This window comes from Taudactylus pleione, unplaced genomic scaffold (assembly GCF_031769625.1).
Source record: "Taudactylus pleione unplaced genomic scaffold, aTauple2 ptg001427l, whole genome shotgun sequence".
Lineage (NCBI taxonomy): Eukaryota > Metazoa > Chordata > Amphibia > Anura > Myobatrachidae > Taudactylus > Taudactylus pleione.
Genome location: NW_028285826.1, coordinates 457,501 through 470,879, shown reverse-complemented (window position 1 = coordinate 470,879; position 13,379 = coordinate 457,501). Strand labels below are relative to the sequence as shown.

Here is a 13,379-nt window from a genome sequence, read left to right as displayed (position 1 = left end):
CATGAGTCCATTAGCCATGATCATTATGGTTTATAGGTTACCTTTTTGTGGTCCAAATGAAATTGACCATATATACTGTGACTCTTCTCCTCTGTTGACACTAGCTTGTGCCAGTAGTGAACTTGATGTTACAATGGACTTAAGTGTTAGTTCTTTCACAATCATCTTGAACTCTTTATTGATTGGTATTATGTATATTAATATATTGCTTACAATACTGAAAATGAGGACATCAGAAGAACGGAAAAAGGCTTTCTCCACCTGCATATCCCACCTCATTATGGCACTGATTTTCTATGGAAGTGTTGCTTTCATGTACATACAACTTCAAGCAAGTTACTCTTCTGAATATGACTTAGCCACAGCCATCCACCAATCTACTCTGACACCACTTTTGAGTCCTCTCATCTATAGCTTTCGTAACAAGGAGATTAAGAATTTCATTAAAAAACAGTTTCCTTCCAAAACAATTGTTATTAGAAATAACATCTTTGCTGTAAGGCTGAGCAGAAATATCTAGACACTATGGTGTAGGAGAAGAGTTATTTTTCAGTTTAAGGATATTAAAAGTATGACAATGAGGTTTCAAGAGTCCTCATATCACAGTGACAGTCCCTTAATAGCTTTAGTGATTCACACTGTCTCTCATTTGCCAAGGATGGGTATGGCTTTTTGGGTTGGGTAAAGGATCCCGGCGATCAGGATGTCTACAGTCAGAATACATACAGCAACATCCTGACAGTCAGAATCCCAACAGAATTTGGTAAATAACTCTAGCCCTTACACTAATCTTCCCCCTAACCCAAATCCACCCCTCCTGCAGCCTATCCCACCCCCCCCGCAGCCTAACCCTCCCCCAGTAGTGAACCCTAACCCTCCTCCCCACAGCCTAACACTAACCCTCCCCCTGTATCCTAGCCCTAACCCTTCCCTCGAATAGTCCAACCCACCCCCTAGTGCTTCACCATTGGGGTGTCAGTGGTTGGGATTCTATAACCAAGATGCAGACTGCTGTTGGGATGCCAACTACATCCCAGCTTATCGACATTCAGAATGTCAACATGCTCAAGGGGGCAACAGTATGTTGAACACGTCATGTCGACATGGTAGTAAAATGATATACAGCAATATAACAATGGTTATTTATTTGCTATATAAGTACTAATATCCCATTTCAATCAAACTTATCACACTGCACTTTTAGATTCTGGCCTTTCTCTTTTAATAATTTTTGTCAAGTATACATTGAGCCTGACTAAATAGTTAGACAGATATTAAGCACATGTGCTCTTGCATTGCATTCACAGAAATAAAAATTATATATTCTCCAATATGCAGCTTGTAATGTGCCACATCCCCTATCAACATGCTTGGTACTGTATGTTACTATTAATCATCATTAGTAGCACCAGCCTTACAAGTATAACACCTGGAAACAAACATATTTCCGCACACATCCAACTCCGTTTCATTGACCATTTATGTTGCTACAAAGAACATTGCAAGAGGTAAAAGTGTAATTATCACATGGGGCACTGTACTTGCTTATCCTGAGTCACAACTGCCCTTTACATTCATTGCACTAGATAATTCATATTTATATAGCTAATGTGGTACATCTAAAAATCATTACGTTTACCTTTGAGAAAACTTATTATTATTATTACTACCAGTTATATATATAGCGCACACATATTCTGCGGCGCTTTACAGAGAATAGTTGTGTCCCTGCCCCAGTGTAGCTTACAATCTATGTTCCCTATCACATGCTCACACACATACATACACACACTAGGGTTAATTTTATGTTTTGGAGCCAATTAACCTACCAGTATATTTTTGGAGTGTGGGAGGAAACCGGAGTACCCGGAGAAAACGCACGCAAGCACTGGGAGAATATACAAACTTCACACAGTTAGGGCCATGGTGGGATCGAACCCACAACCTCAGTGCTGTGAGGCAGTAACGCTAACCATTAGACCATCTGTGCTGTCCTAAACTTGTAATTTAATCTCACTGTGAAATTAAAATTACAAGCAAAAAAAATGTCAGACTCATAAATGGCATTTTTATTAATTCTCTGGATCATTTAAACAAATATTTAAAAATCATAGCTACAACTGCTATTTCTAGTAAGACCTTCATCTACTAAATTTTTTAAATACAGTTAATCAATCTGCTGTTAGGACCTCCTGGATATCCTAAGTTAGGCCTCATTTATTGTAAAATATTTCCACTTATGGTAAAACTTACATTATTCTAGTAGCATATTATGGTTCCAGGTCCCATGCACAGTGCTGATTATAATAATTTGAATAGTACAATTAATGTTTTATGTGTATGTATATATATATATATATATATATATATATATTATGAACTTGTAGCTTCCTAAAGAAGAGCACATATGTACAGAGAAAATGTTTTATAAATATATAGTGTACACTGATTGCTAAATATATATAAGACAATTCCCAGGTGCAGATAAATCATCAATATCCAATGATTCTATGTCAATGAATTAAATAATCGAAGCTCCTAAATAGATATTTCTGATTACCAAAAAGACAAAGAAAATAGGCAAATGATTAATACATTATTAATAGGATCACCAGCTATATTTGTCTTTAGTAATATATTATAGCTGGAGGATGTGCGGTTCTATTAATGATTTATTAATCACTTGCCTATTTTGTTTGCTAAATAGTAGTCAGTCACAATCAGATATATACAGTATTCATCAAAAAGTTTCCCCTATTTGTACAGTATGTGACTAAAATAGAGGAATTAGTAAGTGGAGACATCATGTGCAAAAATGCATATTTGTTATCTACAACATAGAAATAATAAAAATGTAAGTGCAAAAAATATTCAATGAATAAAAAACAAATATGGGATATAATCACATGATATTAAGAACATATATAAAATACAATGCAACAAGATTTACATGTATGTAATAGTGACTCCTAATAAACAGAACCAATATACTAGAAATATGAAACTCTGAAAACAAAATCGGAAAAATAGTTACAAAATAATTACCCACTAGGAGGTATATTTATTAAAGTGTGGGTTTATTGAAGTGGAGATGTTGCCCATAGCAACCAATAAGATACTGCTGTACTTATCATTTATCTAGCACCTTCTAGAAGATAATAGAATCTGGTTGGTTGCTATGGGCAACATCTCAATTTCTAAAAACCTGCATATTTAGTAAATTTACCCCTAGGGGCTAAAAGGAAGTCAGTCTCCAATTATTAATAGCTGTTAGCTGTTTCTATTGGTTTATCCAAAGTGTGGTTTTAGGGCCTGATTCATCAAGGAACGCAGCTGAGAATTTGCATACACATGACCACTGCAAATATATGATCATCAATGCATTTGCACTGCTTCCGCAGCACAAGATGCAGACACCCAGCACTACATACAGCCGCCCACTTACCTTTACTCACAGCCTGAAGAGCTTCAAGAGAACAAAAATATTGGTAACATCGAGAACCATCAGACCCACTTCCTGTGTGCAACTAGACCTCTGGCTGTGTATGCCACAGGAGAGGCTTAATTATGCATGCCCCTGTAACGGCATCCCAATGCACAGGCACGCCTGCGCTCGCCCGACCACACCCAGTCACCACCCCCAAACAGAACTTCCTCTCACTCAATATCAGAAGGGTCTGCATACACACTGTGATCCCTTACCCGATCACAGTGGCTAGTTCACGCATGCACAGTGCAAAACAATTGAACGAGTGCGTGCAAATTCGCGGCTGCATTCCTTGCTGAGGCCCTTAAATCAATCACTTAATCTTTACTCATAAACGGTTGCTTAGAAACTGTAGCAGACATACCTGTGCATACAGCAGTAGGTATTTGAGTGTAAACCAAGATATACAGTACTTTGTTAACAGAAAGCCAGTTTAAAACTTCTAAAATGTTTCTTTATCTATTAAGATAAACACCGCTCTATGATTATCTATAATCATAGAGAGGTGTTAGGCTTAAGTGTAAATATGACTGCCATTAACAGGACACACAGGCTTCCAATCAGTTTGCCAATATTTATGAACATAAAAGTATACCCCTTTGTGTAGATGTTTTAATGTTAATCATGTTAGTTGTGCGCTAAACTCTGCTTCATGTACTTGTTGTCTAATGTGCTGTATGCTAAGAGTTTTTAGGTCTTAGGCAGAGGTTCCCAAACTCAGACCTCAAGGCACCCTAACAGTCCAGAATTTGAGGATATCCATGCTTGACTACAGGTGATTTATACCCTTTTCACACTGCCATAAAATAACCCGGGTTTCTGCACATGAATACGCAGGAACCCGAGTTACTGTACAGTGTGAAATAGTCCATTTGAAATAACCTGGGTCGAGTGACCCGGCATTTCAACCTGGTTAACGAGCAGGGTTGAACACGTGTTCAACCCGGCTCGCGCTGCGGTGTGAACAGATAACCCGGGTCAAGGCGACCTGGGTGCTCTTCACTGCATAGGAAGAGCAGGTGCTTGGAGATGAAATCATCTCTAAGCGCTGGCTCAGCAGTGGTGGTGGTGATGTCATTAAAACAGCATTATTGTTGGGTCAGCCACCAGTCTGAAAGGGGTTTCAGGCAGGTCGCACCTGGGATTGACGTGTGTACAAAGCCTGGGTGCAACCCACCAATAGCGATGTGAATGGGTATTAATTAGTACCTCAGTCAATTTGATTTAACCACCTGTGCTCAACAATGGATACAGTATCTCTAAAACCTGAACTGTTGGGGTGCCTTGAGGACCACGTTTGGGAACCTCTGGTCTACGGAGTAAAATTTAATGTGTCCATAACATGTCATGGCTGAAAGGTTGTGAATATTTAATTTTCACCTTCATTTGTTAGTATTTATTGCTGAAACAGGTTTATATCTCACTGAACTTTACAAAAAATGTTGATCCAATGGGGATGTTAGTACATTACTACACATTAGGTAATAAGTCATAATGAGAGTAAACACATTGTACACACAATAAGAACAAATGTCTCACAAATTAATATGCCAAGTTATTACATTATACACTAACTTAGTAGCGATTTTTGTTCAACTTGCCTCTATTGATGTATTCTGATGTGTGGTGTTAGATATTACCAGTTGGGATCTGTAGATAACTCCCACATTTCAGAGAGATATGTTAACCAGGGCTAGCTAGGGCATCCAGTTTCCTCGGGACACCAAGAAAATTTGCTAAAGACTTTTTAGAACTTCATTCATTATTGGTCTGACATGTAATGGTGGTTGTACCAGTTTCGCACAAAAAGATGCTCATGGGTTAATTCTGGGTTGCAACATGAGTGAATTTGCTTTAATGTCTAGGCAATTGATTGTCCTTTCTTCTAGGTAGACCCTAGAACCTCAGGTAGACCCTCTTGAACTGATACCATAAGGACATCTGCTGAAATCCAAGATTTGGGGAAGGCTCAGATGCCACATTCCATTATAAAAATACTCAATTTAGCAAGAATTTGCTATTTAGGCTCAGCCCCACCAAACCCACACAACCGTGGGTAATAGAATTGGATTAAAAGAGGGAGTCTAGCCACCCAGGTAGAGTTCTATGTTCTAGGTCTTACCTATTAGGCTAATTGAATAGTCTAGAATCATATTCTTGTATTGGAGAAGCCTCAGTGGACCTGGCTACTTTGTGGACCTGCCAAAAGCTGGAGGACATTGAGCTTCGTTTCTGTCAGAAGTGTGATCAGTGGTTCAGTGGCCATTATAGCACACCAGAGGAATAGTGACTATTGCCCAATTAGGGTAAAGTTGTTTATTAATATTGTTGCCATTTAAAATGTTGCGACTAAATATGCAGTGGCTTGCAAAAGCCATTCCTTAGTAAATTTACCTCTTACATTATAAGATATCTTCAAATTAGCTTTCCATTTCCTGTTCTGGATAGAATGTATTAATAAATGTCAATCGTAGATTGTAAATTGTGTCAATTTGTGATTCATCTCCAGTGTCTTGGTTGAAAATGTGTAACTAAATTTATTTGTCTTTTTTGTTGAAATGCACTAAAAAGCCCTATATTATTGTGCTGTGCGGTTACTAAATAAACTCTACTATTTAAGATAAAAAAGGAGAAGTCTTATATGATAAATTCCTTGTGCCATACAGACATGGCATGCCATCTTATGCTGTGGTTTGCTGCAGATTCAACACTATCATAGAGTGATCACTTACAAAATGGTTGAGCTGCTAATTCTCAGGTTTGTGTGTTTACTGGAATAAACATATGAAGTGTATGCAAATGAAGGTCTGAACAGTTATGTAGCACAAAATATAGTCCACACAACTGTAGATGTGTGGTAAATCAGATGAGACTCAAGACCTCTGGAGTGAGGAGGAACACCTTTACCTTAAAACAACCTCAGTAATTACTGACAAACAGCAAGAAACTCCCCCCCAGCATGCATTGCCCCTAGGGAACAGTCACATCCTGCAGGGTCCTAGCAGGATACACATTTACAACAAACATCCCACTGAGGGCCTGATTCAGAGCCGGACGCTATTTGTGGATGGTCGTTCTGAAAAAGGGGCCGGATATTTAAATTAAGCGCTCGCTCTTTGCGGTCTGTTGACGCCTCAATGTCTGAATGAGCGAACGAAAAATGCGATCGCTATTTTGTAAAGACGCCCCCTGGCCGCTCGCATCATACGTCATCTCCGCTATTCATTAGATTAATCGAGTACATCGAAAGGCGTATGAACTGCTCGCTATTCTTGTGGTAGCATTTTCCTACCGCAATCATGCGAGCAGTTCAGGCTAAAAGACAACCAACTGACGTGGTCGATGACGCTGGTTTGTTAATTATGCACACCCTTAAAACACCCATTTTGACCGTTGGGCACGCCTGCTTTCGGATCTCCACTCCCCGTTTTCAAGCACCTTCCCCTGTTACCACCCACAAACGCCTCATCCTGTCACTCAAATTAGCAGGCATTCGCTATTTTGCGAGCACACAATTTCCGACCACACTGACTGGTTGGCACATGCGCATTACAACCCATATGCATGCGCAGATGTGCGAACATCACTCGGAACGAATGAGCAGCTGCTTATGAGCGGCTCTGAATCAGGCCCTGAGACCATAAACCATTCCATTCAGTCACCACAACTATCCCACTCTGTCTCCACATCCCAGTAAGTGCCGACAATCATCCCACTGCAGCTAACCTAAATATGATGATATACTGTACAGTACCATCTCTGTATTGCACATGTAACATGTGTCCTTCTGTCTAAATAGTCATGATTCCATTGCTTTTTAGAGCATTAGTGGTAGAGTTTCAATCCATTACTTAAACTATAGATCATTTTGAAGTGTAAGAAACCTCAATCAGACATTAAACAGTAAGAGGTTTTGATTATGAAATTTCATATCTTTTTGGAAAGTTAAAATATTTAAGATTTCAATTTAGAAACATAGAAATTGATAAACACTCCACTGCCCACTAGCTTTTCTCTCACATGCCACCCCTACCCACCAGATTTTCTCACATTTGCAGCCCTGCCAACTAGCTTTTCATTTAAAAAATGTTTATTTAATGCTGAAGCCAGAGCATACAAGTATTTTACAGATAATAATACATTCTAAAGCACAATAATAAGAGATCTTTAAAAGTACAAAAGAATATATTGATCTTTTATCAGCAGCATTCAACTGGAAATTAAAGATATTAAAAGACCTGGTCACTAAAAGGCATAAAACATATAAAACAGAAATAATGTTGCAGAGGTTATTTCACTATTTAAGGGGATAAAAATTGTGAGAGTGAAGTGAGGGAATAGAAAGAATAGATGGAAGGAATAGAGAGGTGGACCTCTGTATAAAGCTTTCTGTAAAAGAAAGAAATAATATTGTTCTTTACAGTATGACTACAGGTCCCAGCAAACTGGCCCAGTGGCAGCTGCAGAACCACAAGTGTCAACAGGCCGCTGGCACCTGTATCCCCATTGTAAAGAAAATATATTTAAAAATGATATACAGGCACCAAATGATTTATGCCTTTATTACACATTAACACACACTCACACTCCATATTTACCTTCTCCCTGGAGGTGGTCAGTCCCCTACTCCAGGTCGAATCCAAGGTCTACTTAAAATAAAAAAAATGGAAATCACGATCCCAATGGACACAGAAGCACTGTAAGTTCATACTGTACTTTACAGTACTTCCTCAGAGAATGACAGGACCCACAAGGTTTCCTGCACTCTACCAATTTACCAATGATTGGCTAAGAATCAGAACACTCTTAGTCAATCAGCGGCCACTTTTTATCACAGCACCCATGGATTGTCTAAGGGCATTCTGTAGTGCAGGAACCTACATGGGTTCTGTCAGTTGGTGTGCTTTGCTGCATACAGTATAGCATGTCCGTTTTGGATCTTGAGCTCCTTTTTTATTTAAGAAGTCCTTGGGTTATACCTGGAGAAGGGGACCACCCTCCTTCAGTAAAAAGGTACTATAAGCATATAAGGGTGAATGTGAAAAAAAGGCATAAATCCTTTGGTGTCAGTATGCTGTATTTTTATTTTACAGTGGGGTTACAAGTGCCAGTGTCCTGCTGGCACTTGTGGTTCTACAAGTGCTGGTGGGCAGGCTTGCTGTGACCTGTAGTCCCAATGTAAAGAACAATATTATATCTTTCTTTTACTCAACAACCCCTGCATCTGCTGCCACCAGGGGTATGAAGAAGAGCCCTGAGCTGGTTGATCCTTGAAAGGGGGGACCTCATTTTAGTTTTGGGGTCCTCACTTTCTGAGGATTGCCAGCTCTGGGGACCCCAAAACTGCAGTTTGGGGTGGATTACATTATGGCAAGGGAACCTGTACAGAAATGGTTCAGAGGTCTGGGGCTGGTTTTGCTTATGGGGGGGACTCCATGTCAATTATTTTCTGACTTTTAACCCTTTATTTACAGTGTACACACATTTACGTAAAATGTTCATTTCTGGGCAGTAATTGGGCATGGACCTCTTTTTTGTCGTGGGAGCATCATGAAAGTGTCATGGGTGTATAACCCAACTTCCTTGCTCAATTTTAGCATGCAGATGGAGATGGGATGTCTGCTTCAGATGGATCTTTTTACCCAGCCTGGAGCTTGTGTAAGTCCCAATAGTAATGATGATAGCTGCACCTGCAGACAAATGGGCAGAGGGCAGAATAGGCATCCACCTGCAGTTTCAGAGATATTTAGTGTACAGAGGTGGTACAGTAACTCACTTTCACATTAACTAGAGAGCAAGCTGCTGCAGCCATACAGAAAATCAGCTTCAGATGTATCCATTTCAGAATCTAGCCCATTATATTAATTAGTTCTACATAACAAATATCCTTTTACCTATACCTTAATGACACCAGAAGCTTAGGGTAAGTTCATAAGTGGCTGAGAAGAGTTTATAAGTAGCTGAGAAGAGTTCATAAGTGGCTGAGAAGTTGGTGTATGACGGAGGGTTTAGGATTTCTGGTGAACTTGATATATATCTGTCTAGGCTTCGAGAGCTACAGCAAGGAAGGACTGCACAGTAGTGAGGAGGGTGCAGATTAGCTGTAGGAGACGTTGGTGGAGATAATAAACTAAGATCTGGTTGACTAAGATCTGGTTGAGGAAGAAGATACAAGCAGTGTGCAAGCTGTGAAGATAGAAAATAAAAGGAAATAGGAATAGAATTTAGAGGCAGTAAATAGCATAGAAATAAAAAGCGCCAGTAAAAATATTGTATGTATGATAGAGAGGTGCGATTCAGTTTTGCTGAAAATTGAACACACCCAAACTTTAGGAATCCAAGTCGGATCCCTTTTGGGTTTCTGAGTAGAGCCGAGTCCCGCCTCAGGTAAACTGTAAGTTTGGAACTCGGTTATTGAATGTTAGGTTTCAGACTGCATGTAAACAGGTCGAAATTATATGATTTTAGCTGTTTTTATCAATTTATAAGAAATCCAATACAAAAATAGAAAAGAACCAAAAACACTTGAGGGTGGTTTTGCCAAAACCATAACATTTGATCTCTAATGTATGGTAACAAATTATAGCAACCTACCAAACTAAATAAGTGAGCTAGACTTAGTGATGTTGGAAGACAATTATGATAGGTACAGCAGGCATAGCTGGATAAAAGCTGTAGTTAATTTACATCACCCTGCTTAAAAATATTTATGTGAACTGCTATTGTAGTACCTCCTGCTGTTTGTATTTGGTGCTTGTTGTAACTGGCTAAGTGTTATGGTCAGTGAATTGGGTCACTTAGGTATTATTTCGGAAACTTGGATTTCCTTATCTTATGTGTTCTTTCCTTGAATTTGTCTCCCATTTCTCCATCCTCTACATTTTCCTATTGTGGTTCCTCAAATCCTTTCTTTCTTCATAACTAAGGCCCTCATTCAGACCCACTCGCGAGCGGCTGTCCGCTCGCAAGTGGGTCGATGGTCCCCACTGCGCATGCGCACGACGGAGGTAGCTCCGTCGTGCGCATGCGCGACACCCGACGAGTGAAGGACTTTCCTTTGCTCGGAGTGTCTCATCAAAGGGGGCGTGCTGTCGATGGTGACTGACAGCACGCCCCCTTTGGTGGGCATGCCGGGGGCGTGCCTGCCAGACGGAGGCATTCCCAAGGGAACGCCTACCGTCTGAAGCCGGCCCCACTGACATCACTAGTGATGTCAGTGGGAGTGATTTTGGTTCTGATAGAGCCAAAATCACTCCTGGCCTTGCGGTTGAAAAACCCAACCGCAGGCTTTTGCTCGCAGTTTCAATGGTCGCGATGGTCAAGACCATCGCGACCATCATTTTGCACGCTCGTATATGCTGTGGGTGGTGACCCACAGCTATACGAGCATCCAGGAGGACACTCCATATTAATGGAGGTGGGCCCTGATTCAGAGCGAGCGCTCTGGTCAGAGCGTCCGGCTCTGAATCAGGGCCTAAGTTCTTCAATTAATGAATTAGTTAAATTATGTATTTGTTCATGCAATTTTTGTCTACAGTACACGATTTGTGCTGTTGTGATTTCCAAAAAAATATTTAGATGAAAACATAAATAAATACAGATATTCAATTTTATTTGAGATTTCTGTTTCATTTGTTCTTGAGATTTTCTTGGTAATTAAGATTTTATTATTGTTTTTCTATTTCATTTTATTATGATACACTTGAATGGAAATTACAATTAATGAATCATTAGCAGTGAGGAATACCGTTATCACTTTCATAGTTTATCTACATTACATTTATCATATAAGGTATTTGCGAACACCCAAGGCTTACATTGAAGCTTTGGTTGAACTAATACATTCCCTTTAATTTCAAAATTTAAAGATCTCCAGTTAATCACATTTCCATTGTGATCATCAGACAAGACTTTTTGCATGTTTTCTGGTGTCAAAACATAATCCCACATGTTGACATCACTTATTTCTCCAGAAAATGACTGGTTAAAACTAAACCCACCCCCAAATGAATCCTGCTCCTGCCCCAGAATAATGCTTGTTTTAGGATCAATAGAAAATCCTTTGCTTGAAAATCTTCTGGGGTAGAGCTTTCCATTTACCCAAAGCTGGACAACACCTGTTTCAGAGTCCCAAGATACACAGGTGAGTTTCCAGTCTAGAACCTCAGGGTCTGTCTTAATAAGGATTTCCTCTTGGTTTATAAACACAGAAGTGTATTGTGGTGGTTTTGGAAAGATAAGAAAAGTGTTGGCCTTCTTTGTTCCAGACACTGCCAAGGAAAAAAGACTATGCTTGCGTGAAAGTTCAGTGTATGATTTAAGGCAAACAGTAACTTTCTGCAATGGTTTCTTTATCGCAGGCTTCAAGATCACATGGTCTGTTGCTGATGGGTTTGGGAAAAGAAGAACTTTACTGCTCAAATCTAGAAAGAAATAAAATAAGTGCAAAGAAAGAGTATAATTAAACATGTACACCAATGCTGTCTCCTATATGCCCTGATACATTCCAACCACCATATTATCTATACAATCTAAAATCATATATGATTCCACATCTTATCTATATAAAATTCATTGGTCTGTTTGCTTGACTGAACGGTTAAGCATTTAGACACTCCCGCAGTGATTGGGATGAAATCAAGGTGAGGTGGTCCAGTTAAAAAATGGACAGGTTTTAAGGGGTTAGGGTCCCTGTTGGACCTCGCATTGGTGTATGTTGGACAGAAGATTCACCCGGGGAGCCTGTTCTGGGCCTTGCACTGGATGGATTTGGATGAAAGGGGTGGCAATTGGTCTGGGATGCTTGACAAATGGTCTGGGATGCCTAATTTAATAACTTTAATATTAGGTCCCAGGTGGTCCTCCTGCTGGTGTATGCTGGGCAGAACTATGACCCAAGGAGCCTGTTCTGGGCCTTCCACTGAATGAATTTGGATGAAATTTCACAGAAGTGAAACCACCATGAGGCGGTCCAGTTGGATACTGGCCAGGTTTTAGGGGGTTTAGGTTCCCAGTTAGACCTTCTGTTGGTGTATTCTGGGCAGAACTGTGACCTGGGGTGCCTATTCTGAGCCATCCACTGGATGGATTTGGACAAAAACTTCACAGAGTGGTAACATTGGATACCAGAAGACATACTAAGAAGTTAAGGTCCTGGTTGGCCTCCCATTGGTGTATGCTGGGCAGAACTTTGACCCAGGGAGGCTGCTTTGGGCCTTCCACTGGATAGATTTGGATGAAAACTTTACAGAGTGGTGGGAATTAGTCTGGGATGCCTAACCAAATAACGCGAAGATTAGGTCCCGCTCGAACCTCCTGTTGGTGTATGCTGGGCAGAAATTTCACCTGGGGCACCTGTCCCTGGCCTTCCACTGGATGGATTTGGATGAAAACTTCACAGAGTGGTGGCAATTGGTCTGGGATGCCTAACTTAATAACTAAAAGATTTAAACCCAGGCAGTCCCAGGTATGTCAGCTGGAAAATACATAAAACAAATAAAAAAGCAAGGGAAAAGGTGAGACGATAAATATGTACAGTATGTCAATGCTATTCCATAATGTAACAATGCAACAACATAATGTTCAATAAAGTCTTCTCTATTTGTATAAGACCATAAGTAACAAATATATAGTTAATCTGCTATGGCAAAAATATAACATACAATTTTATTCATAATGTGAATAGGCTTAAGAAAATGTTATTAAAGTTTAATTGAGTCGGGTTTAAGGTATAGCAGTTAAGAGACACTAATGGCTTTTATGACTTATTAAAGGAAAAATCCATCCTAAACCAAGAAGGATCAGATTTGGTGAAATGAGGACAGTGTGGCAGACATTGTGATTTTCCTTTAGTGTTGGAAGTTGAGTTGTGAATGAAGAATGAAAACTTACT

The 13,379-nt window shown here is 39.8% G+C and overlaps 1 protein-coding gene and 1 pseudogene across 1 annotated transcript; both read right to left on the bottom strand.

The window, feature by feature from the left end:
* Positions 1-11,245: 11,245 nt before the first annotated feature.
* LOC148442651 (C-reactive protein-like) lies at positions 11,246-12,623 on the bottom strand. The gene is made up of 2 exons (XM_088463688.1): positions 12,614-12,623; positions 11,246-11,910 (listed from the first exon to the last, which is right to left on the bottom strand). The coding sequence occupies exons 1-2, from the start codon at positions 12,621-12,623 to the stop codon at positions 11,246-11,248; spliced, it is 675 nt and encodes a 224-aa protein (XP_088319814.1).
* A 621-nt stretch (positions 12,624-13,244) lies between these two features.
* Positions 13,245-13,379, bottom strand: part of LOC148442650 (C-reactive protein-like) — a 4,429-nt pseudogene continuing 4,294 nt past the window's right edge.